The sequence below is a fragment of the Saccopteryx bilineata genome, chromosome 2 (assembly GCF_036850765.1).
Source record: "Saccopteryx bilineata isolate mSacBil1 chromosome 2, mSacBil1_pri_phased_curated, whole genome shotgun sequence".
NCBI lineage: Eukaryota > Metazoa > Chordata > Mammalia > Chiroptera > Emballonuridae > Saccopteryx > Saccopteryx bilineata.
The window spans coordinates 273,311,864-273,339,224 of NC_089491.1; the positions used below are offsets into that span (position 1 = coordinate 273,311,864).

Consider the following 27,361-nt stretch of genomic DNA (forward strand, 5'->3'; position numbering starts at 1 on the left):
TCTCTTCCCCTCCCGCAGCCAAGGCTCCATTGGAGCAAAGATGGCCCGGGCGCTGGGGATGGCTCTGTGGCCTCTGCCCCAGGTGCTAGAGTGGCTCTGGTCGCAATATGGCGACGCCCAGGATTGGCAGAGCATCGCCCCCTGGTGGGCAGAGCGTCGCCCCTGGTGGGTGTGCCGGGTGGATCCCGGTCGGGCACATGCAGGAGTCTGTCTGACTGTCTCTCCCTGTTTCCAGCTTCAGAAAAATGAAAAAAATAAATAAATAAAAATAAAATCAGTCAGGAGTCCGACCATTGCACAACACTCAGGACATCAGAGTGACCGAAAGAGAGAGTCACCTCCCTCAACGCCTTGTCCTCACCAGTCCCGCAGGGGCAGTGCTGCTGGAAGGAGATGGGACCTCGCCCTCCTGGTGCGGGATATCATAGACACCCGCAGGGCACAGTGTGCTCGCAGGGAAAACCGGTGTTCTGACTCTACCCTCTTCTCTTAAGCAGTAACCAGATCCTAGAAATGCTGGGGCGCCTGCCAGTATCCCAGCAACACTCTGGGATTACAGATTACAGATCTGCCCTTGTAATCCTGGTGACAGTGGCATTTCTAGGGAGTCTAGAGAGCCTAATGAGTGGCAGTCACTTCATATCTTTTCTTTTGGGAGAACCAGTGGACAGTGGCTTCTTGATTTTAAGAGGGTTTTGTCACAACCATCCTGCATTTCACCCTTTAACTAATTCATTGTGAGGTAAAGTATAGGACAGTCCTCTAAGGGTATACATATGTGCCACTGTTATTTCTATTTTTATGTGTTTTGTTAATTGTGAACTATGGTTTATGTGAACTTTAGTTTTCTGTAGATGACTTCATCCCATAGCATTGTGGGAATCACATGTGCCTTATAGTCAGCCACAGAGCAGTCATCCTGTAAATGTGAGGGATTCAATGTTAGGAGCTCAAAGGCTTGTCGTGTTGTCCTGATGACAGATGTATATCCTGTGCCCTGGTTAGGGAATGTTCACACAAACATGTCACGTGCCTGAGTGTGTACTGGACATGAACCAAGTGTACAGGAAGATAGCTTCTCATCCTCAAAAGGCAGAGCCGTGCTTTCCATTCAGGCCTCGCTAGTGTTGGGGCCACGGATTCGGTGAAAGGCGGTCCCCTTGCACTGAGTGGGAAGCCCAGTGGAGAGTGTGTGTGAATTGCATTTTAAATTTTGGATTAGATTGAAAATATTTAATCCCCTACGCGGTGGCCTAGGGTTTCCCTAACGCGCTGAGTCCTCTTCTGGTTTAGGCTTGGACTGACGACAAAGCTGTACGTCCTGAACCCCAAGGCTATGAGTGTCATAGAGCTGTACGGCATCCTAGACCCCACCACCCGGGACTGGACGGACGGGGTGCTGTCCAACATCTTCAGGGAGATCAACAAGCCAACAGATAAGAAGGAGCGAAAGTGAGTATCTGTGGCGAGGGGAGAGAGCCTGTGTTACTTCACGTTAATTAGCTAAGCACGATGGGTAAGCAGACGGTGGTGCCTGGCACTGTGCTCACAAAGTGCCAGCTACCATCTCAGGGCTCTTCACGCCTTGTCTCAATCAGCGTCCTCAGCTGCAATGGTGCAGCTTCCTGATGGCCTCGATGCTCTGGGAGTTTCGTGCCAGCTGCTGTACAGAAGGCTCTGGGTTTGGGTTTGTGCGGTGCTTCTTCCTGGTTGGATGCAGACCACGCATCTTTGCAGGAATCTCAGCGGTGACCTGGTGTCCTGATGTCTCATCAGGAGCACTTGACATTGGTTTACCCCATTATTGGTGGTTTTAACTTGGATCACTAGGTTCAGGTAGCGTCTGCCATTTTTCTCTCAATTGATATCAACCTGTGGAGGATACCCTATGACTCTGTAAGCACCTCATTCCTCCTCTAACCTTCCCCAGTGGTTTCAGCACCTGTTGCCAGTAGCTGGACCTAGTCTCCCTGTGACGACTGTGAAACGAAGACTTTCTACTGGGACAGCTGGCGAAATTTGGATATAGACTATACGTTAGATGATAGTATTCTCTTGGTACTAAATTTCCTGAGTTTGACAGTTGTGCTGTAGTTACGTAAGAGAAAGTGCTTGTTCTTAGGAAATGTTCTCATATTCAGAGAGACAGAGAGAGAAGAAGAGAGCACAGATGTGGCAAAATGTGAAGAATTGGTGAATCTGATTGGAGGGCATATGAGAGTTCTTTGTCCTATTCTATTCTTGTAACTCTGAGTTTGAAATTACTTAAAATAAAAAGCCCTGGGAGAAAATAAACCAAAAGGTTACTGCTGCAAAAAATCCAGTGAGTCATATCAGTGAGTTGAATGGAAGCAACAGCTAACCACTATTCCAACACTGTAGGAGAGCAGAGCCCCGGCCTTGGGAGATGGCCTTTGCTGTGATGGGACCCATTATGGCCACAGAGTGGAAGCGTCCTGTAGCCGGAACAGTGGGGCAGGTGGCGTGCAAAGCGGGGCGTGTGGACTCAGGTGCTGCCCGGGGAGCAGCCGGTAGCATCAGAGAGGACAGTGGGCCAAGGAACATGGTGTCTTAGCTTCCTGACAGCTGCCGGGGTGAACTACCACAGACTAGGAGGCTGCATATCACCGAAACTTACTCTCTCACAGTTCCGGAGGCCAGAAGTCTAAAGATGGGGCTCTGCTCCCTCTGAAGGTTTCCGAGGAAGTCCTTCCTTGCCTCTCCCCACCTCTGGTGGCTCCAGGCATGCCTTGGCTCGTGGCTGTATCACTCTAATCTCTGTCTCCGTCCTCACATGGCTGTCTCTCCGTGAGGACACCTGAAACTGGATTAGGCGCACCCTGGATAATCTCATCTCAAGATCCTTAGCTACATCCGCAAAGACATTTTTTTCCAACAAGGTCATGTTCTCAGGTTTTGGATGGACATACCTTTTGGGGGAGGCCACCATTCAACCCAGTACACATGGGTATATGAAATACTTTCCTTTTCTCTCAACTGTGCCATAAGAAAAGTAGGTGTCAGACCAGTGGTAAATCACAATCCACGTTCAGTCTCAGGTTTAAGAAAGGGATGAGGTGCTACAAACCTGTCACAGGGATGTGAAGTCCAGCACAAGGAATATAGTCAATACTGTTGTAATAACTGTGGATGGTGTCAGGTGGACGGTAGACTCATCGGGGGATCACTTTGTAATGTACATGAATGTGTAACTACTATGCTGTCCACCTGAAACGAATATAAAATTATAATTAATTTCAACTATAATTGAAAGAAAAGAATGAGGTGGACTGTGACACCTTCCGGGGTCCTCACGGGGCACCAGCGGACTTGTCTCCATGCAGGAACACAGGTCTGTGCTGTCAGACCTTCCATCTTGCCAGAGTTCCCTGATTCTGAATGTCGGCCATTAACTCAGACGGTGTCGTGTGCTCTCTTGTCCTTCTTGTCTTACGGGAAAAACCTCTGGGCCCGGTAGGGTGCTGTGTCTCTGGGCCCAGGAGAAGACGCACAGCAGAAACGGGGGGGGGGGGGGAGTTACACCAGGCCCCGGGGCCCGTGCTCAGTCTCCTTCGCTTGCTGCAGGTACATCTTGTTTGATGGCGATGTGGATGCCCTGTGGGTGGAGAACATGAACTCCGTGATGGACGACAACAAGCTGCTGACACTGGCCAACGGCGAGCGCATCCGGCTGCAGGCGCACTGTGCTCTGCTCTTTGAGGCAAGTGAGCGGACAAGAATTTTGAGCAAAAGTCTGTCTTTCAATTAAAATGTTAAATGTTGGTTAAAGTGGGAATAAATATAGCTGGTTACAGAAAACGCAAACAGTGCAGCAGAGTTTTTGATGAGTACAGCTCCCCTCCCCGTGACCCTTCTGTACTGTGTCCCAGAGGTCACTGCTTTTCTCCCCTCTTTCTTCTGGTGGTTGTGCTGACACGTGTAAGTAACACACTGAGCAAGCGCTTCTTTCTTTATCAGGTCTGTGTGTTATCTGCGGACAGGTATCAACAGCCCACCTCCGCTTCTTAAAATACTACATTGCTAAGTCAGTTAAACCAGTAAATACTATTTACATTATTATGAATATGGAAATCTTTACTGTAGAACCAGCTAATATACTGTGATCATATTAACTTTCTTTCTGAGCCTTCTGATTTTTGGCCGGGAATTTGTAATTGTCTTCTTGCTTTTTATCTCACACTGTTTGCTTTTATCTTACCTTCATTTGTTTTTTCAAACTTTCTATCTGTGCATGAGTATTTGTGCGTGTCATTATCCTATTGGCTGACTGAAATGCATCTTTTTTTCATGGCAAGAGAGGTATGTGTATTAATATTGCTGGTTTAGATGCATACTTACGAAGTCTTATCTACCCAATCTCAACTACATTAAAGAAAATGAAAGAAAAATGACTAAAAGGTAGATACTCCATCATAATGTTTGTTTCTTGGTGGGATTTTTGGGTAGCTTATTTTCCTCTTTATACATTTTTATTTTTGTCAGGTATTCTACAGCCTATTTTCACATTAATTTTACAGTAATTGAAAAGTTTAAAAGGTGCTACATCAGAGATGTAGAATCTTCTCATGAGAAATGTAAACGTTCAATTAGAAGCCTCCTGAGATCTGTGTTAATCTGGTTATGACTCGGGTTTCATGCAGTCGTGAAAACTTTGCACCGGTGTAGCCCAGCTGTTTGCAGCTGTAGACAGGACCAGTTTTCTTTTATTTCCTCAGGTTGGAGATCTACAGTATGCTTCTCCTGCAACTGTGTCTCGATGTGGAATGGTGTATGTGGACCCTAAAAATTTGAAATACCAACCGCACTGGAAAAAATGGATTAATCAAATACAAAACAAGGTGAACATCATTTCTGAAATGAACCTACAGTTGTTAGCATTGGTGGCTAGTTGGATAAGCATAACCTGGACTGATGTTTGTAATTGACGGTCCTTACCTGTTCCTTTTCGTGGCCTTGGCCAGTTCATGATCTTGTGCACTTAATGTTATCAATACATTCGAGGGAAGCATGGAAGACACACTCACTAGCCTTTCAAGTAATGCACAGCCAGTGAGATAGGTAGTGATTCTGATAGTCTAGACCAAGGGTCGACACCTTTTTTTTTTCTGTAAAGGGGGATGAAGTAAATATTATAAACATCGTGGGTCATACAGTTTCTTTTGCAACTACTCAATGCTGCCACCGAGGCATGAAGGGCCATAGCCTCGTACCAACAAAACTTGACAAAAGCAGGTGGCAGGCCGGGTTTGGCTTACTCTTTGTAGTAGGCAGCCTGTGGTCCGGCGGGGCCCAGCGTGTGAGAGATGTGTCTCTAAGAGGTGCCCAACTCCTCCTCCTTTGCACAGTGGGGTGAAATCAGTGTGCGGAGGACCCAGCTTGTTATGTATTGAGATCTGATGATTTTGGCTGACCTCAAACCACGTGATGTGTTGTCCCAGGGCTGCTCAGAAAGACCTTATCTTAGCGTTAGGCTTCATTGAAAGGGGCAGAGGTAGATGTGACAGTTATGTGAAGGTTGTGGCTTGCCCAGACGCAGGACATAATGACTACACTTTCAGAGGGACACAGGGCAGATTTCTACAGGACTGCTAGGCTGGTGGTGAATTGGAAATCAGGACGTGATCACCCCTGAGAAGATGGAGGGAAACGTGATCGCACCATCTGGGCCACTGCCATAGGGGGTTAGACAGTGGTCAGTGCCGCGATGGGGAGAGGGGCCTCCCAGACGGTGCGAGCTCTGCTGGGTGACTGTGGCTGCGTCACTTACACTCTAAGATGACCAGCCCCTTCCCTGCTCCGTGAGGTGGAGCCTGCCACCCTCCAGGCAGTGGGGATAGACTCCATGGCACTGAAATGAGATGCCTCAGGATGAAGGACAGTGGGTTGTAAAACACACACTTCTCTAAAACATAAGGCGCTGCTGTGGGAGTTCCCTCATCTGCCGGGTTTATCATTCATCAGAGGCTGTTTCTCACCCCCTCTGCTGACAAGAAGAGCTTGTCATGGACTTGCGTTTAAATAAAGGAACCCCTACACGCATGCCTTGGACTTCTGCCCTCCCGCAGGTGGAGCAAGGCTACCTGCAGAGCCTCTTTGAGAAGTACGTGCCCTATCTCATTGACGTGATAGTGGAAGGCTTCGTGGACGGACGACACGGGGAGAAGCTGAAGACGATAGTGCCTCAGACAGGCCTGAATATGGTGAGAAACAGTCCCTGTGAGCAGAGGGGTTCTTCCCCAAGGAAGAGCCCGCCGTGGGCCTTCAGGGGGGCAGAGAGGCCCAGCAGGTGAACTGGAACACTGCAGGCGATGGCGAGGAGGACACGCTGCTCTCTCATGTGATGTGACCCTGGGCAGAATATGCTCTGTCTGCCTGAACCACTAGGGCGGGGTCATGTGCCCCCACTACTCCGGGACCTGGTCACATGCTCCCAGCACTCTGGGATCTGGTTATGTGCTTCCACCGCTCTGGGACCTGGTCACGTGCTCCCAGCACTCTGGGACCTGGTCACATGCTCCCATAGCTCTGGGATCTGGTCACGTGCTCCCATCGCTCTGGGATCGGGGGTCCCAGGATTTATGACTGGAGCTGACCCCAGGTGTGTCTGTGATGGGGAGGATACATGGGCCGACCCAGGCACTTTCTTGTGTGCCAGGTAACCCAGCTGACCAAGATGCTAGATGCGTTCCTGGAAGGAGAAGTGGAGGACCCCGATCTCCTGGAGTGCTACTTCCTGGAGGCCCTGTACTGCTCTCTGGGCGCGTCCCTGCTGGACAGCGGCAGGGCGAAATTTAACGAGTGTGTTAAACGCCTTGCTTCTTTGCCCTCCGCAGACACGGATGGGGTTTGGGCCAGGCCCGGGGAACTGCCAGGTAGGAACCGAGTGTGACCTGTTTTCCTGCTGAGAACACTGCAGGTTAGGTTTTCAGAGGACGTGGCCTTGCTTTGTCGTATGTCATGTGCATGGGGTTCCCGGCTTGTTTGCTCCTGTCGAGGGGCAGGCAGCAGTCAGAGCACCTGGTGGTGCCCTCAGGAGTTCCAGTGCGTGAACTGCATGGCAGAAGCCCCCTTTCTCCAGGAGTCTAACCTACCCCCCCCCCACTTAGGCACGTATGCTGTGGCGAGCTGTTTAGGGGAGAGGGGCGTGAGGGAACTTTCCTTAAAGCTGGGTTTGCACAGCATCCCTGTGGTTGGCGATCAGGGTACGGATGTATGGGTGCAGGGAAGGGCTGAGGCTCCCCACGCACCTGTTGCCTCTCAGTCTCCTTCCTATTGCACCTTGGTGAGATGCCTTCATGGGGGGGCTGCCGTGTGATACCCTCCCCATCGCAGAACCTGGCATTCTGCGTTGAAACTGCCTGCTCACTTGTCTCTGTCTCTCCCACCCAACCCACCAGCAGCTAAGCGTAGGGACCATGCTGTAGTCACAGGGAAGGGCTCAGTGAGCCTCTGCACAGTGGGCGGGTAGCACTGGTCCAGGGTGCTCAGTGCGCTCAGTGAACGGGGGGGTGTTAGTGCTGAGGGCCCGGTAAGTGTCTGCATGCCAAGTGAGCCATGTGAGTTCAGAGTTCTCGGAAAGTTGCCGTAGCTCATTTCAAACATGTGCCAGAACTGATTGTGTATGTCCACGTCTACGGTCAAAGTGAGACGGACCATTATCTACTACAGGTCAGCTTCCAACCTTATACGACTTCCATTTTGATTCTGAGCAGAAAAAATGGGTGCCATGGAGTCAGCTAGTTCCAGAGTACATTCATTCTCATGAGAGGAGATTCATTGACATCCTGGGTGAGTGAGAGAACCCAGCCCCTGCTTTTTGGCTTAAGAGTGTATGCCTCTCATTCTGTGAGGAAGCGAAGAAGATCCCATGGTCTCTGTGGCACTCTGAGTCCCACCTACATGGCTGGTTGAGAGAAACTGAGGAGAGTAAGATATGGGCCTTGCCAGGAGGGTGGGACTTTCGATTCCCTTTAGGGTGGCTGGCTCTGAGCATCTTCAGACCCTCCCCCAGGCATGCTGATCCTCACGAGAGAGCCAAGGGGGCTGGAGGCTGCTTGTTCCCCTCACATTCCATGGGCTCCCTCAGCCCACGGTGCCGTCTGGGCATGGGAAGGAAGGAACAAAAGCAAGGCAGCCTTTTGAAAGAGATGTTTCCTTGAAAAGTCATGTTTATATACTGAGCCATATTTTAAATGTACCCTGGTGACTTGGGTCACAAGGAGACTGACTGTTTTCACAAAACAAGCGTCTATTGTTAGCTCGTACAGAGTGAGGCACACCTCTTTCCTCAGGAACCATCCAAGTTAAAAACTGCTGATGTAGGGTGAGCCAGTCCTGGATTCGAGGTTTTACTTCGTCTCTGGAGGAAGTTGTTGGTCAGGAAACCAGGTCCTGCAGATACGTGAGTGGCGGGAGCCACAGAGCTGCTTAGCTACAGTAGCCTGAGTGCAGGTCAGAGCTGGATGGTCCAGGGCTCTGAACCTGGACTGTGGCGTTAATGGCACAGCTGTAGAAATGTACCAGCCTCATGGAATCCTTCCTTTAAAATGGGTGCATGTTATGGTATGTAGGTTGTGCCTCCACAGAGGTATTGAAAGTAATCACTGGGGAAGAGTGTGTAAGAAGAAGGTTTTACTCATCGATACATTTTTTTTTTTGTATTTTTATAAAATGAGAAGCAGGGAGACAGACAGACTCCTGCATGTGCCCAACAGGGATCCACCTGGCAAGCCGACCAGGGAGTGATGCTCTGCCCATCTGGGGTGTTGCTCCATTGCAACCAGAGCCATTCTAGCACCTGAGGCAGAGGCCGTGGAGCCGTCCTCAGCACCCGGGCCAACTTTGCTCCAATGGAGCCTTGGTTGCGGGAGGGGAAGAGAGAGACAGAGAGGAAGGAGAGGGGGAGGGGTGGAGAAGCAGATGGGCACTTCTCCTGTGTGCCCTGGCCAGGAATTGAACCTGGGACTTCCACAAGCTAGGCCGTCACTCTATCACTGAGCCAACCGGCCAGGGCCACCCATTGATACATTTTTAAGGTCACATCTTAGGTGTTTGCTGAGCCTGCTTGTGGGGTTTGGGAGCTTCGGTGACACTCTGGTGTCTCCGTGATGTGCCCGTCCGTAACACGTTCCGTAGTTCACACCGTGGACACAACGCGCATGACCTGGGTGCTGGAGCAGGTGGTGGAGGTCAAGCAGCCTGTGCTCCTGGTCGGCGAGTCTGGCACCTCGAAGACAGCCACGACCCAGAACTTCCTCAAAAACCTGAACGAAGAGACTAACGTGAGTCAAGGTTTGGGCCCGCGACCCGGCACAGAGGCGGCAGGGAGTGTCAGCAGGGCTTCGCAGCGGGCCTGCAGGGGTGGGGGCCGGGACTGCCCGGGGTGGGCCGGGCTCACTCATCCTGGAGTGTGCCGCCAACATGGTTTACCGAGCTCTAAGGACGTCATCGTGGAGGGCGCAGGAGGGACGTGTATAGCCAGAGGTAGCTACAGGTCTGTGGGGGCAGGCAAAGGGAGGCTGCGTTCAGAAGTCCCGTCCTCGGCACCTCTCCGCCTTGTCTCGACCGCTGGTGCATCTGGGCCCAACAAACAGTGTGCACGCATTCACTGTCAGGAGCTCACATTCAGCTCCCACGCATCAGCTCCTATGCACGCGCACTAGGGGCAGTGGCTCTCTAGACCACAGCGTCCCCTGAAAACTAGCTTAGTCTACCCCAGATCGACTGACGCGGAAATTCTGAGAATGAGCCCATCACATCGGATGGAACAAGCCCACCAGGCGATTCTGCTGCCTTAAGAATGAGATCGCTGATGAATGGACTCGCACCAGTTGCTATAAGAAGCACAGTGAGAGGCCCTGAGTCCCCGTGCCGGAGCACATGCTCCCCACACGGGGGTCCGCGGGCCTCCCTCCCCTTCCTCGCAGCAGTTAGTTCCAAAGGTGGAACCCCTGGCTGTTCATGATTTCATGCCGTTTACTGAGACACAGAGGGTATGATAGGGACTTAGGTTTGGACATTGCTTTGTCATATTGCAAATGCCTTTGTGTATTTCATCTCGTGATACAATCACTCTATGAAGTAGTACAAGCAAATGTTATTAAAATCATCCTTAGTATAAAAAAAACAAGGCTCAGAAAGGTTAAACGACGTTTTGGAGGTCACCTAGCTAGAACCCTGCAGAACCAGGCCCCCCCACCCCAGTCCACATCGTCCCCAAGGCTCACAGGGCCCGCAAAAGGAGAGCTGAAGTCTTGCTTTGCTTAGCACTTAAAAAAGTGCTAAATAAAAAAAAGTGCAGGCACATCAGTCTATAAAAAGGTTAGTTCTGATACCAATGAAAAGAAATGGTGGCTTATGGCCAAACATTTACGGCCAATACTATGAAGAAAAGACCAACTTTTGAAATCATCTCTTTCTGTTTCAGATTGTGTTAATGGTCAATTTCTCCTCCCGCACCACATCGTTGGATATCCAGAGAAATTTAGAAGCTAATGTGGAAAAACGAACAAGAGACACTTACGGCCCCCCCACGGGAAAGCGCCTCCTGGTGTTCATGGACGACATGAATATGCCAAAGGTAGTGTGAGGGTAAGGGGTGGGGTGGGGCCGTGTGCTCACGTCTGTGTTGCTGTGTGCATGTTTGGGATGAGTGCGTGTAAGAATACCTGTCTTTATTCTGCATAATGTCTGCAGGGCACGGGTTACAAGGAGCTAGCACAGGAGACAGTGTTACTGGGATGCTCTTTTTATACAGAGACTTTGTCCATGGTGATTGTGTTTCCACATGAGCCATACTTTAGATAATAACACTGTCTCAGCCCCATATCCCAGGGAAGCATGAGGGTGTGCTTCTCACGAATTCCTCAGGATTTACCAAGCAAGGGGAACTTCAGCATGCATGATGAGTGTATTTCTGGGGCTGAGCCTGAGCATTGCAAAGTTTTCTTAGTACTGGAATTTCAATTTATATCATTTCTACAGAACTGTTTTTTCCTGAAAATCTATCTTCTCCATAAGGACTGTGCAAAGCCAGGATCCATCCATCCCTCCATCTATCCATGCATCCATCCATTCATGCATCCATCCACCATCCATGCATCCATCCATGCATTCATCCATCCATCTATCCATCCACCCACCCACCTACCATCCATCCATCCATGCATGCATTCATCCATCCATCCACTCACACTCCATCCATCCATACATCCATGCATGCATCCATCCATCCATCCACTCACGCACCATCCATCCATCCACCCACCCACTAACCATCCATCCATCCACCTACCCACCATCCATGCATCCATTCATCCATATATTCACCCATGCATCTATCCATCCATCCATGCATCCATCCATTCATCCATCCATCTATGCATCATCTGTCTATCCATGCATCCATCCATCCACCCACTCACACACCATCCATCCATCCATCCATCCACCTACCCACCATCCATGCATCCATTCATCCATGCATTCATGCATCTCTCCATCCATCCATCCATCCACTCATCTAATTAACTCATATTTACTGCCTATGGTACTGGTGCTGTGCGTTCATCAGCTAAATATATGTGGTCCCTGCCCTCATGGAGCTCACAGTCTAGCGGGGGAGACAAACGCACATGAACATATGATTATGCCCTTTGAGGAGCTCTGTGAAACTACCCAGAGTGCTTTGAGAGAGCAACGGGGAGAGGATGGTCGGCAGAGGCATCGCTGCCTTCTGCTTTGTGATCAGGACCATTCTCTTCCTTTCTGTGTAAACATCAAGGTGGATGAGTATGGCACACAGCAGCCCATCGCCTTGCTGAAGCTGCTGTTGGAGAAAGGCTACTTGTATGACCGTGGGAAGGAGCTGAACTGTAAAAGCATTCGGGACCTCGGCTTTATCGCTGCGATGGGAAAGGCTGGCGGCGGCCGCAATGAAGTGGACCCGAGATTCATCTCCCTGTTCAATGTCTTCAATGTTCCATTTCCTTCAGAGGAGTCCTTGCATTTGATTTATTTCTCCATCCTGGAAGGCCACACCTCGGTAACTTGATTTCAGTTCCCAGTCTGACCAGCCAGGGCCCTGTGCTGGGTGGAGGCATCCTAGGGCCAACTTACTCTCTCAGCACAGCGGGCACCATGCCTGCAGCCTGTGGGGCTATTAGAGGCCTGTGAGCAGTTTAATTTCTTTCTTTCTTTCTTTCTTTTTTTTTGTATTTTTCTGAAGCTGGAAATGGGGAGGCAGTCAGACAGACTCCCGCATGCGCCCGACTGGGATCCACCTGGCATGTCCACCAGGGGGCGATGCTCTGCCCATCCGGGTCATTGCTCTGTCGTGACCAGAGCCACTCTAGTGCCTGGGGCAGAGGCTAAGGAGCCATCCCCAGCGCCCGGGCCATCTTTTGCTCCAATGGAGCCTCGGCTGTGGGAGGGGAAGAGAGAGACAGAGAAGAAGGAGAGGGGGAGGGGTGGAGAAGCAAATGGGCGCTTCTTCTATGTGCCCTGGCTGGGAATCCAACCCAGGACTTCTGCACGCCAGGCCGATGCTCTACCACTGAGCCAACCGGCCAGGGCCTTTAATTTCTTTCAATGCCAGGAGAAAGGAAAAATGAAATCCAGCCTAAATTACATTCGTCTCTATCCCCGTGCAGTTGTAAAATATAAAATAATGTATTTTTATGAAGAAAGGGGCCCAGGGGCAGAAGTGCCTTGGGCCCATGGGAGTCACATTGTGGCCCTGGGTTACGTTTCCTCATTAAGTTACTGTGGCGAATGAGCTGGGGACATGGGTTTTGGAGTCTGTCCCCAGGTGCTAGCTCCTTGGGCACGTGCCTTGAGCTCCCCACGGCCCCCTTCTCATCAGGAACCAGGAGAACAGGATAGCTCCCAGCTCACTGGGTTTGGGGACAATGGAAGGGGAAACATACATATTAAGAGTGTGGCCAGGGTCCTGCGTGTGGCGGGTGCCCATTGGAGACCAGAGATGGCTGTCATTACGATGAAACACTTGGCCCCGCATGTGAAGCCCATCGATGTAAACAACGACCCCCTGGCCCTGGCATTGCCCCTCTAAAGTGGGGCTCACACACGCAGAGTCTTCAGGGTCCAGGCGGGAAAGACAGAAGTGTGGAGCAGCCAGGCGGAATCCATAGGAACTGTGGGCACCTGGCCTGTTTGGGCCCCATCTTAGGGCATTTGCTTTCAAAACCATGAGACCCGCAATGGTAAAACTCAAACTCAGAGCTGGTTCATGCCACGCGGCCCTGTCAGTCCGTGTGAACGTTCGTTCAGGGGAACAGCAGATCCGAGGATGAGTTTCTCTTTTCAGGTGTTTTATCTCCTCTTTAAAATTAGGGTAAAACTCACGTAAAATTAGTTATCTTAACCTTTTTAAAGTTTATAATACAGTGGCATTTGGTCCCTTCGCAGTGGTTTACAACCGTCACCACTGTTTAGGCCTGGGATATTTTTATTACCCCAAAAGCAGGCATTCCGCCCTCTCCTTCAGCCCCCGGCAGCAGCTGTTAATCTGCTTTCTGTCTCTGTGGCTTCCCTAATGTGGACATTTCATATTAATGGGACAGCGTGTGGTCATCTGCATTGGGCTTCTCTCCCATGGCACCATGTTCTCAGGATTCACCCACGTGGTGCGTGTGACCGCGTTTCCTTCCCTTCCATGGCCAATAACGTCTCATTGTATGGATGAGCCACAGTTGGCTTATCTGTTCATTGCTGTTAGACATTTGAGGGTTTTTAAAAAATTTTTTTAGGTGTTTCCCGAGAGTATCATGGCCATGAGCGACAAGTTGACACGCTGCACGTTGGCACTTTACACAAACGTTGTGCAGGAGCTGCCCCCTACCCCATCCAAGTTTCACTACATCTTCAACCTGCGGGATCTCTCCCGGGTGTTTCACGGGCTGGTCCTCACTAGCCCCGAGCGGTGAGTTTGCTTTGCCTTGGTAAGATGTGCCCGTAGAGGTGACCTCACTTATTTTCGTCAGACAGACACTTACCAGTAAATTCCATCCAGTGTCTTTTTGTTTACAGGAAATAAAGAAAATGGTTAAATGCTTGGCTGAAGGCCTGCTGCCTTGTCAGCCCTGGAAGGCAGGTGGGATGAGAGAGGCAGAGGTGTGGACATGGGGACAGGTGTGTCCCCTGGTGGCACTGCTTTGCTGACCTCTCGTTCTTATTCCTAAAGTCCAAATGCGCCCACATGCTGCCTTTCGCTAATGTGATTGAATTGTTTCCAGTTAAAATTGGTTAAATTAGTGTGTCTTTGGGAGACGTAGGCACAGAGGACAGAAGGGATTTGTCTGGGTGTGCAAAACTTACGTATTCACATTAAGGTATACTTTACACTGTGTAGATTTAGAAGCATAGATACCCATTGTGAATCCATGTCATGCTGATGGATTGAGGACTGGGCACCTGCCCACACTGTCTCGGGTGCCCTTGAAGGGTTTTGAAGGGTGGCAGAGAGAGGGCAGCTCCCGGGGCATAGGGTGGAGGCGGGCTCTTGGCCAGAAACCAGAGAAAGCTCCTGATACAGGGCTGGATGGAGCTGGGTCTCAGAAGTAGGGCTGTTTGTGGTCCCCATATTGATTTCCAATTCATATATTCCAGCAGGAGGGAGCGGTGTCACATGTGTCATTGATGGGTGGTGTCCTTCTACTTCCCTACAGTAGTATAAGTTGTAGACAGCAACTTGATGGTCTTCACACTGAATCTATTAGCTTCCATTAAATTTCACCGATGTGAGCCCAGCAGCGGGGAAGGACCATAGAAATGCCGTCCTTCTCTGCACCCTGGGAATCCCTCGGCGAAGGCAGTGTTAGCCACCTCTTCTCTCCACGACGATGATGTCCTGGCTGGCCCCACCCCTCCCACCATGCAGGTTCCAGACGGTGGCCCAGATGGTGAGAGTCTGGAGGAACGAGTGTCTACGAGTCTTCCACGACCGGTTAATCAACGAGGCCGACAAGCAGCTGGTCAGTAAAGCAGCACCAACTGGCCAACACAAAACTCTAGCCACAGAAGTCTTCTCCGGGTGAAAAGAAGAGCATAAAAAACCCAACACCTTTTTCATATAGTAGATAAACACCAAAAATAAAAGTCAGCTGGTAAAGGAGGGTGGATGGCTAAGTACCTGGTAGCAATTGGGGGGGAAATAATTGAACTGAACGCGAGTCAGATAATCCTAGCCTATGCTTTTCTTTCTGACAAGTGTTAGCACACTTATGTTGTTTAGTTTGGGTGCTTATGTAATCTTACATCATAAGGTACAAGAGCACATACGAAACCTGGTTACGGAACATTTTAACGAGGACGTGGAGTCGGTAATGAGGGACCCCATCCTGTTTGGAGACTTCCGGATGGCTCTGCAGGAAGAGGAGATGCGCGTTTATGAAGACATCCAGGATTACGAGGCGGCCAAGGCTTTGTTCCAGGTACACACGGGCTCGCCTCCCCTCCGGAGCGCGTTCGGGGGAACCCTGAGTGGGTGCCCAGGAGGTGGGGCTGTGCCGCTCTCTCCAGGTGTGCAGCATGGATGTGTGTCTAAGCCGGTGGTCCCCACATCCTGCAGTGCGTGGGAATGACCTGAGGGACTGGTGGACACACAGAGCCCTGGGCTCTCTGCACCCCCCGGGAGCCCCTTCACGGGGCCTGTGGAGGGTCTCAGGGTTCCATGCCCAGCCAGATTTGGGAACCACTCATCGGGCTCCCTGGTCCTTTCCATCTAACTTAACAAATGGAGCCTCGCATTCAGCGTGGGTTCCCTGCCCACTGCCCAGCAGCCAGATGGAAAGGGTGATCGTGAATGCTCGACGTAGTCCCCGCAAACCCAAGTGACCTAATCATTTCAACCTCTCTAGACGCTGAGAAAACCTCTCCTTAGTGCTTAATCCCTTCTGGACAAAAGGCAAGACTCTGCCACTTAAAACCCAGTGACCCTGTGGAGTTTTTCGTTTTTGTTTTTTGTTTGTTTTTTAAACGCAGGAAATCCTTGAAGAGTACAATGAAAGCAACACCAGGATGAACCTGGTCCTGTTCGACGACGCGCTGGAGCACCTGACGCGCGCGCACCGCATCATCCGCATGGACCGCGGCCACGCCCTGCTGGTGGGCGTGGGCGGCTCCGGGAAGCAGAGTATGGCCCGGCTGGCGGCTTTCACAGCCGGCTGCGAGGTGAGGCCACCCCGTCCCGCACGTGTGGCTCTCTGCAGCTGGTGGTTCCTGCGGAACCGGAACAACCTGCCACCGACCACGTAAAACGGGGCCTGGTGGGGGCTCAGTGTCATTTTAAACTGTGTGGTTGAAGCTCCTCATTCTTTGTATTGATGGGGAAATTGGCGGGTTCAAGGGTATGGGCTTAAAAAATTTTATTTTTGATACCTGGCACCATATTTCACACTCAAGAGTTTGGACCTAAATTCATGGTGGAGTTGGCCTCCTTGGAGAGGAAGCAGGAAGGCCAGGAGATGGAGGACACAAGGGAGGCAGAAGGCTTCCAGTTTTATCTGTTGCTTTGTTTACAAGAGGTTTGCAAACGTGACAAGATTTTTTTCCAGTTTCATTGAGCTGTAACTGACATCCATCACTGTGAGTTTCAGGCAAACAGCAGAAAGGTTTGACTCACATATGTTGTGAAATGTCACTAAGTTAGTTAACACCCATCATGTCGTATAGATAACAGTAAAAAAAAAAAAGAAAAGAAAAACGTACATGTTTCCTGTGGAATAGGATTTTAAGTTCAAAGAATTTAGAAGCTTTGGGTCCAGTTTTCCACATGCTCCCATGGTTTCTGTAGCTGTGGACAAGCGGCCCTCCGTGAGCGCACAGGGCGGGCGTGTCTGCTATGTTTTCCCCCATCCTCGGCTGCCTGCCGGCCTCTGCTTCCATCCTGGGTTCTCGCCTTCCTTTCCTCCCTGAAACTGAACTCGTTTTAACAGCCGAAGGGGTCTTTTGCAACCCCTCATGACCCACACATACATAAGCCCATACGGACAGACCTGCGTGCGCTCCACACTCTCTGGCCCTCCCCTGGTGCGGGCTCAGAGCGTCTGCCCTGGTGTGTCTGACAGAAGGAGGCATTGCGTTGTCTGTGTCCTGCTTTTCTTACTCAGCGGTCTTTTGTGAGAATGGCCTGGGCACCTGGTTTTGGTCTCTCTCGGCCCTCTCAGACGGCTGCACAGCCCGCCAGTCCTAGAGCGGCCCTCTCCCCCTGCTGTGGCCCGTCACCCTCCCTGGGCTGCCGTCCCACGCGACCGCTGTTCCCTTGTGTGGCCTGCAGGTGTTTGAGATCCTTCTGAGCCGAGGCTACTCTGAGAACAACTTCCGGGAAGACCTGAAGAACCTCTACCTGAAGCTCGGCATCGAGAACAAAAGGATGATCTTCCTGTTCACAGATGCGCACGTGGCTGAGGAGGGCTTCCTGGAGCTCGTCAACAACATGCTGACCTCAGGTGCCACCGGGCTGGAGCGGGCCCCGCTGGTTCCCGTGCTCAGCCTCCGGTGGGCCCTCGGAGAAGTGTCACACGTTTCACGCGTTCACTCCCCACAGGGAGGCCACCGTTAGGCTATCACCGTCACCGATGGGTGGGATCCGGCTAGGTGAACTGTCCTGGCCCAAGCAGCACAGGCCGCTAGCACCCCCAACCCCCAGACATAAGTTATGACAACCAAAAAAATGTCATCACACATTGCCAAATGTCTCTTGGGGAGGGGGGGGGGACAATTGCCCCCAGTTGAGGCTCATGATAACTCTCCCAGGTCAGCAGGAGGCATCTGTCATTCCCATTTCACAGACAAGGAGATAGAGGCTCACTGGGGTCAGCCCTGGGTCCAAGTGGGGACCCCAGCCCTGTTCTCTGGACTGTCCCCTCTGACACAGTGCTTCTGTGCTCTCGGTGCCCAGAGGGATAATAACCCGAGACTTAGAACACCCACCAGTCCTTGTTTCCTAGGAATCGTACCCGCACTTTTCCCTGAAGAGGAAAAGGAATCTATCCTCAGTCAGATCGGACCAGAAGCTCTCAGGCAAGGGGCAGGCCTGGCCAAGGAGTCTGTGTGGCAGTACTTTGTGAACAAGAGTGCAAATAACCTGCACATCGTCCTGGGCATGTCGCCTGTGGGGGACAACCTGAGGACCTGGTGCAGAAATTTCCCAGGTGCCCTTGAGTGGAGCTCCCAGATCTGTGCTCCCCCTTTGGCAGGTCATGTGCCGGGGGGGGGGGGGGGAGTGGTGCACGGCCTGTGAGGTTTCCCTCAGCAAAGTAAAGCATGGCACGGCCTTCAGGTTGGAATTGGACCGCAGTGTAGGACAAGATCTGTGTCCCTCCCAAGCGCCAGCAGCTCTTGTGCCGTCCATGGGTGGGTGGTGTCCTTCAGACCTGAGGCAGCGCTCACAGGCTCAGGTGCAAGGCCCACAATGAGTTCAGCATACTCGCTGCCCTCTTCCATTTGGGACAGTTGTGTGAGCCTCATGGACGGTGTAGTACCCTGGGGACATTTTTGGTTGTCAGGGCCGGGATGGCCAGTGTACTACCGATGTCTAGTCGATAGAGGTCAGGGAAGGGGTGCTGCCAAACATCCTGCGATGCACAGGCAGCCCCCAAATAGGAGTACCTAGCCCAGATGTCAGTAGTGCTGAGGTTTAGCAGCTCTGACCCTGGCAACTTATCCTTGGACACATCCAGCTTGTTCACCAATCTGTTGGGTACCGAAGATGGTGTCAGTGTTGCGTGTCTCGGGCTGCAGCGTGGTCACCTGTTGCCTCTCTCTTTGTTTGCAAGGTCTAGTAAATAACACTGGCATTGACTGGTTCATGCCCTGGCCCCCCCAGGCCCTGCATGCAGTTGCTGCGTCGTTCCTAGGTAAGTGACTAATATGGGGACCCTGTCAATGGTATGACAAAGCCACTTGTTATCACTTTTCTGACTGAATTTTGGTCCGATAGATCCCTTCCCTATGACCATGAATGGTTTTTAGTTTGTTGATGTGTTTTGGGTTTATGTTGTGTTTAGTCCAAAGAGATTTTAGGGGACTTAAAAGGGACAATTTCGGACAGGGGTCAGGAACCTATGGCTCGCAAGCCAGATGTGGCTCTTTTGATGGCTGCATCTGGCTCGCAGACAAATCTTTAATAAAAAAAATAATAATGTTAAAAATATAAAACATTCTCATGTATTATAATCCATTCATTTCCTACCGCTCATGTTCATGGTTGCGGGTGGCTGGAGCCAATCACAGCTGTCCTCCGGGACAACACCAAATTTTTATTGGATAATGCGTAACATACACGGGTTATTGTATGGCTCTCACAGAATTACATTTTAAAATATGTGGCATTCATGGCTCTCTCAGCTAAAAAGATTCCCGACCTCTGATTTAGGATAACAACTGATTAGGTGTCATTTAAAGCAGGAATTGGCAAACCATGGCCTAGGCGTAAGCCAAACGTGACCCCCTGCTTGTTTTCATTAATAAAGTTTTATTGGAACACAGACCCTCTTACTACTGAACATACTCTCTAAGGCTGCTTTTATGCTACAACCACAGAGTTGAGTAATTACAGCAGAGACCATGTGGCCCAAAAAGCCTTCATATGTACTGTTTGGCTCTTTTTTTTTTTTTTTTTTTGTCTCTGAAGCTGGAAATGGGGAGAGACAGTCAGACAGACTCCCACATGCGCCCGACCGGGATCCACCCGGCACGCCCACCAGGGGCGATGCTCTGCCCACCAGGGGGTGATGCTCTGCCCCTCTGGGGCGTCGCTCTGCCACAACCAGAACCACTCCAGCACCTGGGGCAGAGGCCAAGGAGCCATCCCCAGCGCCCGGGCCATCTTTGCTCAATGGACCTTAGCTGCGGGAGGGGAAGAGAGAGACAGAGAGGAAGGAGGGTGGGGGTGGGGGGTGGAGAAGCAAATGGGCGCTTCTCCTATGTGCCCTGGCCGGGAATCGAACCCGGGTCCCCCGCACGCCAGGCCGACGCTCTACCGCTGAGCCAACCGGCCAGGGCCTGTACTGTTTGGCTCTTTATAAGTGTGCTGACCCCTGGCCCAAAGGAGGCCTGAAGGACCTTTTGATAAACTGATTATCAGTCAGCTCTGAATTTGCTCTGAAGTTTCAAGCACCTTAAGTCTTGATTGTTAATATTAATCTTCAAAATAAGAAAGCAAATCAATTTATCTTCAGGAGTACTTTTTTTTCCTGGACCTATCATGGGCATATTTATGACTCTATAAACACATAGTCAATAGTCAATTCCCCCGTCCATGAAGAATGCAGTTTTGGGGGAAAAGAGCTAAGAGAGGAGGAGAATCTTCTATGTTCTCAGAGAAAATTTCAGAGCATGGATCAATACTGTGGTCCAGAGAAGCCACCAGCAAGTGACAACTATTTTTTTTCCCCAAAATACTTTTTTTTTTTAGACAGGAAGGGAGAGAGATGAGAAGCTTCAACTCATAGTTGCATCACTTGAGTTGTTGGTTGATTGTTTTTATTCATGCCTTGGCAGGGTGTGGGGGGCTTAAGCGAGCAACCTTGGCTTCAGGTCAGTGACCTTGGTATCTGTCGATTGTCCTATGCTCAAGCTGATGAGCCCGTGCTTAATCCAGTGACCCACGCTCTAGCTTAAAACCTCGGGATTTTGAACCTGGGCCCTCAGTGTCCCGGGCCGACGCTCCATCCACTGTGCCACCACCTGGTCAGGCTCCTAAAACATTTTTTATATATTTTTTTGTGATAAAATACATATAACACAAAATTTACCATTTTAACTATTTCTAAGTATACAAGTCAGTGGCATTAAATACATTCACGTTGTTGTGCAGCTACCACCATAGTCCTTTCCAGATCTTTGTCCCTCTACTGACACTGAAACTGCGGCCCACTCAATCCTGACTCCCCGTCGGCATCCCCACCCCCCAGTCCCTGGTAACCGCTTACCTACTTCCTGCCTGTGAATTTGCCTGTTCCAGATACTCCATGGAAGTCAGATCATGCAACACTTGTCCTTTTGTGTCTGGCTTCTTTCATTCAGCATGTTTTTGAGACTTATCCAGGTGTGTCAGGTGTCCCATCCTCTTTAAGGCTGAGTAATATTTAAGGCTGAGTAATATTCGATTGCGTGGCTGGACCACATTCTGTTTATCCATCAGCTGTTGACGGACACTTGGATCATTGCCGCTTTGGCTGCTGTGACTGGCGCTGCTGTGGGCACCGGTGTACATGAATCTGCATGTGTCTGTTTTCAGTTCTTTTGGGTGCACACCTAGGAGTACAGACAGTTGTTGGGTCCTGTGGGAATTCTGTGCCCCCCTTTTGTGAGGAACTGCTCTTCCCCTTTCTTTACAAAGCACGTATCTTGGTCCTTCCTCTGTAGGGAATAATCTGATGATCCCAGCGGAAAATATCGAAGATCTGGTGGAACACCTGGTCTTGGTCCACGAGTCCGTGGGTGAGTTCAGCAAGCTCTTCCTGCAGAAGCTGAGACGCAGCAACTATGTAACCCCCAAGAACTACCTTGATTTCATCAACACGTACTCGAAATTACTGGACGAGAAAACGCAGTTTAACATAGGTGAGACTGGGAGCGGGACGCCTGACAGAAACTGTTCATGTTTATGGTAATCCAGACTCCGACCTTTCCTCTGCGTGGAGGCCCCTCTGTGGGATCAGGCGTGCCTGGGATTGAGGCAGAAGCAGGACAGTTTGGATGCTGAATTTTGGAGGGATTCTCCTTTGTGGGCAGGGCCCGGGCATGCCCTCATTTTTATTCTTCTGTATTGGGCTGTGGACTTTCTTAGCTCCAAATTTTTATAGTGTCAGAGATGGCTCATGGGAGCAATATGCTCTACTGAAAATGCTTTATTTTATATATTTATATTTTAAAGTTTTTATTTATTGATTTCATCAGGAGAGGAAGGGGGAAAGAGAGAGAGACAGGGATGTCAAGTTGCTCCTGTATTAACCCTGACCAGGGAATCGAACCGGCGACCTCTGTGCTTCCGGACGATGCTCCAGCCAACAGAGCCCTCTGGGCCAGGGCAATGCTTTTATTTTTTATTTACTTTTCTTGTTGAAAAAAATATGATCCTTTAAAAAAAATTCTGAAAGTAATATACATACAAATTCTAGAAAAAAAATTAAAAATATAATAAAAAACACAAAAGGAAGAATTTTAAATCACTCCTAATATTTTATTAATAGAGGTCATCTCTACCTAAATTTTGGTGTAACTCCTTTCACACGTTTTTGTTGGAAAATGCTTTTTTAAAAAACGCTCTTGGCCAAACGAAGGGCTGTTCTAGGAAGTACACTCATTTTGGCCGACGCCTGGTGCCGAGAGACAGCGGAGGGATTTTTTTGCGGGGAGCCCAGGTGGGACGAGTCGCAGCGAGGCCACTGCAGGTGAGCTGGGAACAGCGTCACGTCGGTGGTGAAATCAGTGTCCCCTTTCCTCAGCTCAGTGCAAGCGTCTGGAGGGGGGGCTGGACAAGCTGAAGGAGGCCACCATTCAGCTTGACGAGCTGAACCAGAAGCTGGCCGAGCAGAGGATCGTGCTGGCCGAGAAGTCTGTTGCCTGCGAGGCCCTGCTGGACGAGATCGTCTCCAACACGACCATAGGCGAGTGTGCGAGTGTGGGACCCGCTCCTGGGCTGGGGACACCCCACACACAGCAGGATAGGGCTCCCCAGAGGGGGGTACCTCTGGAGAGGCCACTCTAGGTGGTGAGAATGGCCATCTTTTGACCCTTCGATTGACTTTTTTTTCTAAGTTAGTATCAATCCCCCTTTAGTGGCCATGGAGACCCTTACCACTTGCAGGACCCCAGAGCTGGTGGCTTTAGAATTTGACAGGAGCAGAAACATCGTCTCTCTGCTGCAGACATCCGCCGGTGTCTGCTTGGTGGCTGTGAACCTCAGTCCCGAGAGAAGGCCACATCAGGAGGTGCTCGTGCACTCAGCACACGTTTATTGAACACCTACCGTATTTATTTCCTGAGGCTGCCGTCACACAGCACCACAGACTGGGTGACTTGAAATCAGAAGTTGTTCTCTGACAGTTCTGGTGGCTAGAAATCCGAAGTGAAGGGTCTGCAGGCCTGGGCTTCCTGAGAAGCTCTGGGGGCGGCTCCGACCTCGTCTCGTCAGCTCCTGGTGCTGGCTGGAGTCCTGGGCAGCCTTTGGCTTCTGGATACATTATTCCAGCCTCTGCCTCCATCATCACATGACCACTTCCCTCTGTCTGTGTCCTCCCGTGGACACAGTTATTGGATTTAGGGCCCACCCTAACCCAGTAAGGCCTCATGTGGACTAATGACATCTACAAAGATATCCTTTCCAAATAAGGTGACATTTTATGGTTCTGGGTAGACTTGAATCTTGGGGGAACCTTATTGAACCACCGTACCTACTGTGAGCCATGCCCTGTTCTAGACATTATAGTTACAGCTCTCGGGAGATTCTTGTACTCTAGTGAGCAGAACCAGACCATTAGCAAGCCAGCGATGAAATTTCAGATCATGGTCAGTGTCATGAAGCAAATAAACAGGGTGATGAGACAGAACAACAGATGGCACAGAGGCCACTGTGGGGGGTGGAGTGGCTTTTGAGCTGGACCTGAGTGAACACAGGAAATGGTGATGAAAAGGCAGAGAGAGCTCAGTGAGCCTGAAACACAAGGCAGGCAGCCTGCTGTCCCCAGCTAACACTGGCCAAGAAGACCTGGGGGTGTCACGTGGGATGGAGTAGGCGGGACATGGTGGGGAAGGTCAGAGTTGGAGCCGCTGTCCTGGTGTTGGAGACCCCGTGTACCATGAGGACTTCTGTTCTCATGGAACACCTGAGGCCACCTTATTGGCCAAAGCTCATTAGGTCCCCCCGTGGCCCAGCAATGAAGCTGGAGGGCGGTGTACTGCTTTGGCTCAGTAGAAGTGGTCCATGGGCCCCACACCTAGGACCTTCCCTGACCTCCCCTCCCCCCACAGCGGAGGAAAAGAAGGCGCTGGCAGAAGAGAAAGCGGCGGAGATAGAGGAGCAGAACAAGGTCATCGCGGTGGAGAAGGCGGAGGCCGAGACGGCCCTCGCCGAGGTCATGCCTATCCTGGAGGCCGCCAAGCTGGAGCTGCAGAAGCTGGACAAGTCAGATGTGACTGAGATTAGGTAGCAATGGCTGTCTCCCAGCTGGGCTCATCCCCAAGGTTGCTGCTGAAAGTGGTTCTGGTCCTCATGGTGGTTAGGCGTTTATAGAACCTCGCCATGTGCCGGCCGCTGTGCCAGGCATGTTCTGTGGTGGGGAATGTCATCTTCATTTGCTGATGAGGGAAGAGGACCCAGGGAGGTGAGGGGGCTTGCCCCAGGCCCTCCAGATGCTTGGTAGCGGGTCATGGAGTCCAGGCCGACTCACCCCAGGATGCAATTAAAAGCACAGATTCTCTGGCTTCACCCTGACTACTGGTTGGTGCCCTTGGGGGTGACCCAAAGGATGAGACCCCAAACCTGCCCTCAGGGGAGCTTGCCCCCCCCGGGGGGCCCACATTCGTGTTGGGAGGTGGGTCCCTCGGCGTTCCTTACCATCTCCAGGGCCAATCTCTGGGCTGAGCCGTGTTTCCTGGAATCCCCGTTCGGGCTGGATCCCGGCTGCAACCTACACGTGTCCGCCTCTCGCCAGGTCCTTTGCTAAGCCCCCGAAGCAGGTGCAGACAGTGTGTGAGTGCATCCTCATCATGAAGGGGTACAGAGAGCTCAACTGGAAAACCGCCAAAGGCATGATGTCCGACCCGAATTTCCTGCGGTCACTGATGGAGATTGATTTTGATTCCATTTCTCAGAGCCAGGTTAAAAATATCAGAGGTGAGTATAGACAACTGTAGGAACAGCCAGGGCCATTCTTCATGTGGTATCTCCATCTCTGGGGCAGGGGTGGGGGCCAGTAGGGTGCCGTGGGGGCGCCTGATGGCACTGTGGCCTGCGGATGGAGTGGGTGGGGTGATGGCTCCCAGAGGAAGAAGGTTGCACTGGCACGTGAAATGGGGGCGGGTGCTGGCTGGGCTGAGTGTTCGAGTCCACAGCTGCTCTGGTTCTTCCTGGAAGGAAGCAGGACCCTGTCACGGAGCTCAGTCAGCCTCATCTCCTGCACCAACAGGCGTGGAGGTGCCCAGAGTTCGTCCCTTGACTTCTCTTGGGCCTCTTGCCAGTATAAAGTCCTCTGCAGGCCCCTAAGGGAGGATGCGGAGGAGGGGATGGCACCACCCCCGGCCAGCCCCACCCACTTCAGTTAGAGAATGCCCTCCTCTCCTGCTAGCCTGATTTCCGACTGCCCAGGTGCTGGGCTGGTAAAATGGGGGCGGTCTTTGCGGAGGACAGTATGTTTGTAGCATCATTGTTTATCCTGATGTTTGTTTAGAACTTTGTCATCAAACGCTCTTTTGCAGCTACTTGAAAACTAAATGGAACACAAAGGATAATAACAACTATAAAAACCCAAGGGTCTCTTTACTTGAATATCGAATATCGGTTAGATGTGAAGTTACCCTAGGGGTGGGGGTGTGTGTAGAGGCGATAGTGACTGGGGTGACCCGTAATGGCCCATGAATCCCAGTTCCCTGTTCTGAGTCACCTTGGTACCCAGGTGGGAGTCTCCACTGACAGGCCGGGTCCCCTGGGGCTGCTGGTTGTCATACGAAAGTGCCTGGGTGACAGGATGTCCCAGGTAGCAGTAACCTGTGCTCCTCACTCACATCTTAAACATCCTCTTACCTAAAAACACTTGGGGTTGGACCCACTCTGTTGTCCACGGGACAGCTGTCTGGGTCCCTCTCGCAGGTGACTGAGGAATAAGGAACTGGTTAGACTTACCTTGTCTGTGGTCAACTTGTTTACGATTTTATTTTCCCAAGACAGCTCACCGCTCATCAAAGTCACTGCGCCTTTGTCCTTTAGGTCTTTTGAAGACCCTCAACACCACAACTGAGGAAATGGAAGCTGTGAGCAAAGCGGGACTGGGGATGCTGAAGTTCGTCGAAGCTGTCATGGGCTACTGCGACGTTTTTAAAGAAATCAAGCCCAAAAGAGAGAAGGTATCACCTGCCCGCAACGCAAGTGTGGCCCCGAAAGGGCCAGTCTGGGGTCAGAATGAACATTTCCACGGTTCTGCTGGGGGAATTCCGACTAGGTTCTGCTTTTAAGCACCATAAACCATTTTTCCCCAATAATTAGTAGCCCAGGATTCCAACTCTCATTTAGACGTCACAGGAACGGAGAGAAACTATGTCTGAAAGATTCTTCAGTGTTGTGCGAAGAGAGTGGCGTGCAAGATGTTCCGAATTGTTGTTAGGGCAGGGGCGGGGTTTTTTAACCTGGGTGCTGTTGACATTGGGGTTGGGCAGTTCTTTGTCATGGGGGGGGGGGTGCCCTGTGTCCTGATTAGCAGCATCCTGGGCCTCTGCACCAAGTTTCAACAACTAAAAAGCGTTTCCAAATGTTGTCATATGTCCCCTGGTGGCAAAATTGGCCCAAATAGAGAACCGCTGGGTCAGAGCAACACTATACAAAGGGAGTGATCAGGCTGGTGCTGTCATCTTAAGCCATAGTTTGACATTGCTTTATCACTCCGAGTTTTATTCCTTAGAGACCTTAGAACCTGGTAGTGAGACCAGCACTGTCTTCAGTGCATTCTTTTGAGTTTCTGACCTAGAACCAGAGAGTCAGCTTACTGTGATCTCAGCACACACGGAAAATTAAGCTGTCTGCGGTCTCGGATGTGGGACTCTGATGTGGGACATCCTTTTCTAACGGGATGAGGGGCTTTTACAGCAAACCCCCTAATGGAGGTAACCGAGGAAAGAAGTGTGGGCCTTGCTATGCCACATGGTGGTTCCAAAAGTATCTGGATCTCTTTAGAAACACTGGGTGGACTTAGCCAGGGGAAGGGTGTTCTGTCCCCGCCCACTGTGGGATCCCTGACCATTGTGCCAACTGTCTTCATTCAGGTGGCCAGGCTGGAGCGGAATTTCTACCTCACGAAACGTGAGCTAGAGAAGATCCAGAATGAGTTGGCAGCAATCCAGAAAGAGCTGGAAGCTTTGGGGGCCAAATATGAAGCGGCCATACTGGAAAAGCAGAAGCTGCAGGAAGAGGCCGAGATCATGGAGCGGCGGCTGATCGCAGCCGACAAGCTCATCTCGGGGCTGGGCTCTGAGAACGTCAGGTCAGCTGGCCCCGGAGCCCCGGCAGGCGGCTCGGAGCAAACCTAGTGGTCTGTGTGTGAGCTAGTGTTTAAGGTGGCTAATGGCCGTTCTATAGGTTACATTTTCATTAGTCATTGAGTGT

The 27,361-nt window shown here is 51.1% G+C and overlaps 1 protein-coding gene across 1 annotated transcript in view; it reads left to right on the forward strand.

Annotated features, from left to right (window-relative positions):
• The window catches only part of DNAH10 (dynein axonemal heavy chain 10), a 135,871-nt gene that overhangs the window by 91,404 nt on the left and 17,106 nt on the right, over positions 1-27,361 (forward strand). Inside the window, exons 39-60 of the mRNA XM_066260762.1 lie at positions 1,294-1,452; positions 3,586-3,721; positions 4,737-4,859; positions 6,087-6,221; positions 6,677-6,893; positions 7,690-7,809; positions 9,157-9,302; positions 10,448-10,600; positions 11,804-12,064; positions 13,791-13,963; positions 14,921-15,014; positions 15,306-15,473; positions 16,024-16,212; positions 17,318-17,489; positions 17,991-18,194; positions 18,819-18,899; positions 21,412-21,609; positions 22,494-22,655; positions 24,019-24,193; positions 24,702-24,883; positions 25,973-26,109; positions 27,022-27,239. Coding sequence (XP_066116859.1) covers positions 1,294-1,452; positions 3,586-3,721; positions 4,737-4,859; positions 6,087-6,221; positions 6,677-6,893; positions 7,690-7,809; positions 9,157-9,302; positions 10,448-10,600; positions 11,804-12,064; positions 13,791-13,963; positions 14,921-15,014; positions 15,306-15,473; positions 16,024-16,212; positions 17,318-17,489; positions 17,991-18,194; positions 18,819-18,899; positions 21,412-21,609; positions 22,494-22,655; positions 24,019-24,193; positions 24,702-24,883; positions 25,973-26,109; positions 27,022-27,239 — 3,603 coding nt within the window. The remainder of the gene's footprint in view (positions 1-1,293; positions 1,453-3,585; positions 3,722-4,736; positions 4,860-6,086; positions 6,222-6,676; positions 6,894-7,689; positions 7,810-9,156; positions 9,303-10,447; positions 10,601-11,803; positions 12,065-13,790; positions 13,964-14,920; positions 15,015-15,305; positions 15,474-16,023; positions 16,213-17,317; positions 17,490-17,990; positions 18,195-18,818; positions 18,900-21,411; positions 21,610-22,493; positions 22,656-24,018; positions 24,194-24,701; positions 24,884-25,972; positions 26,110-27,021; positions 27,240-27,361) is intronic.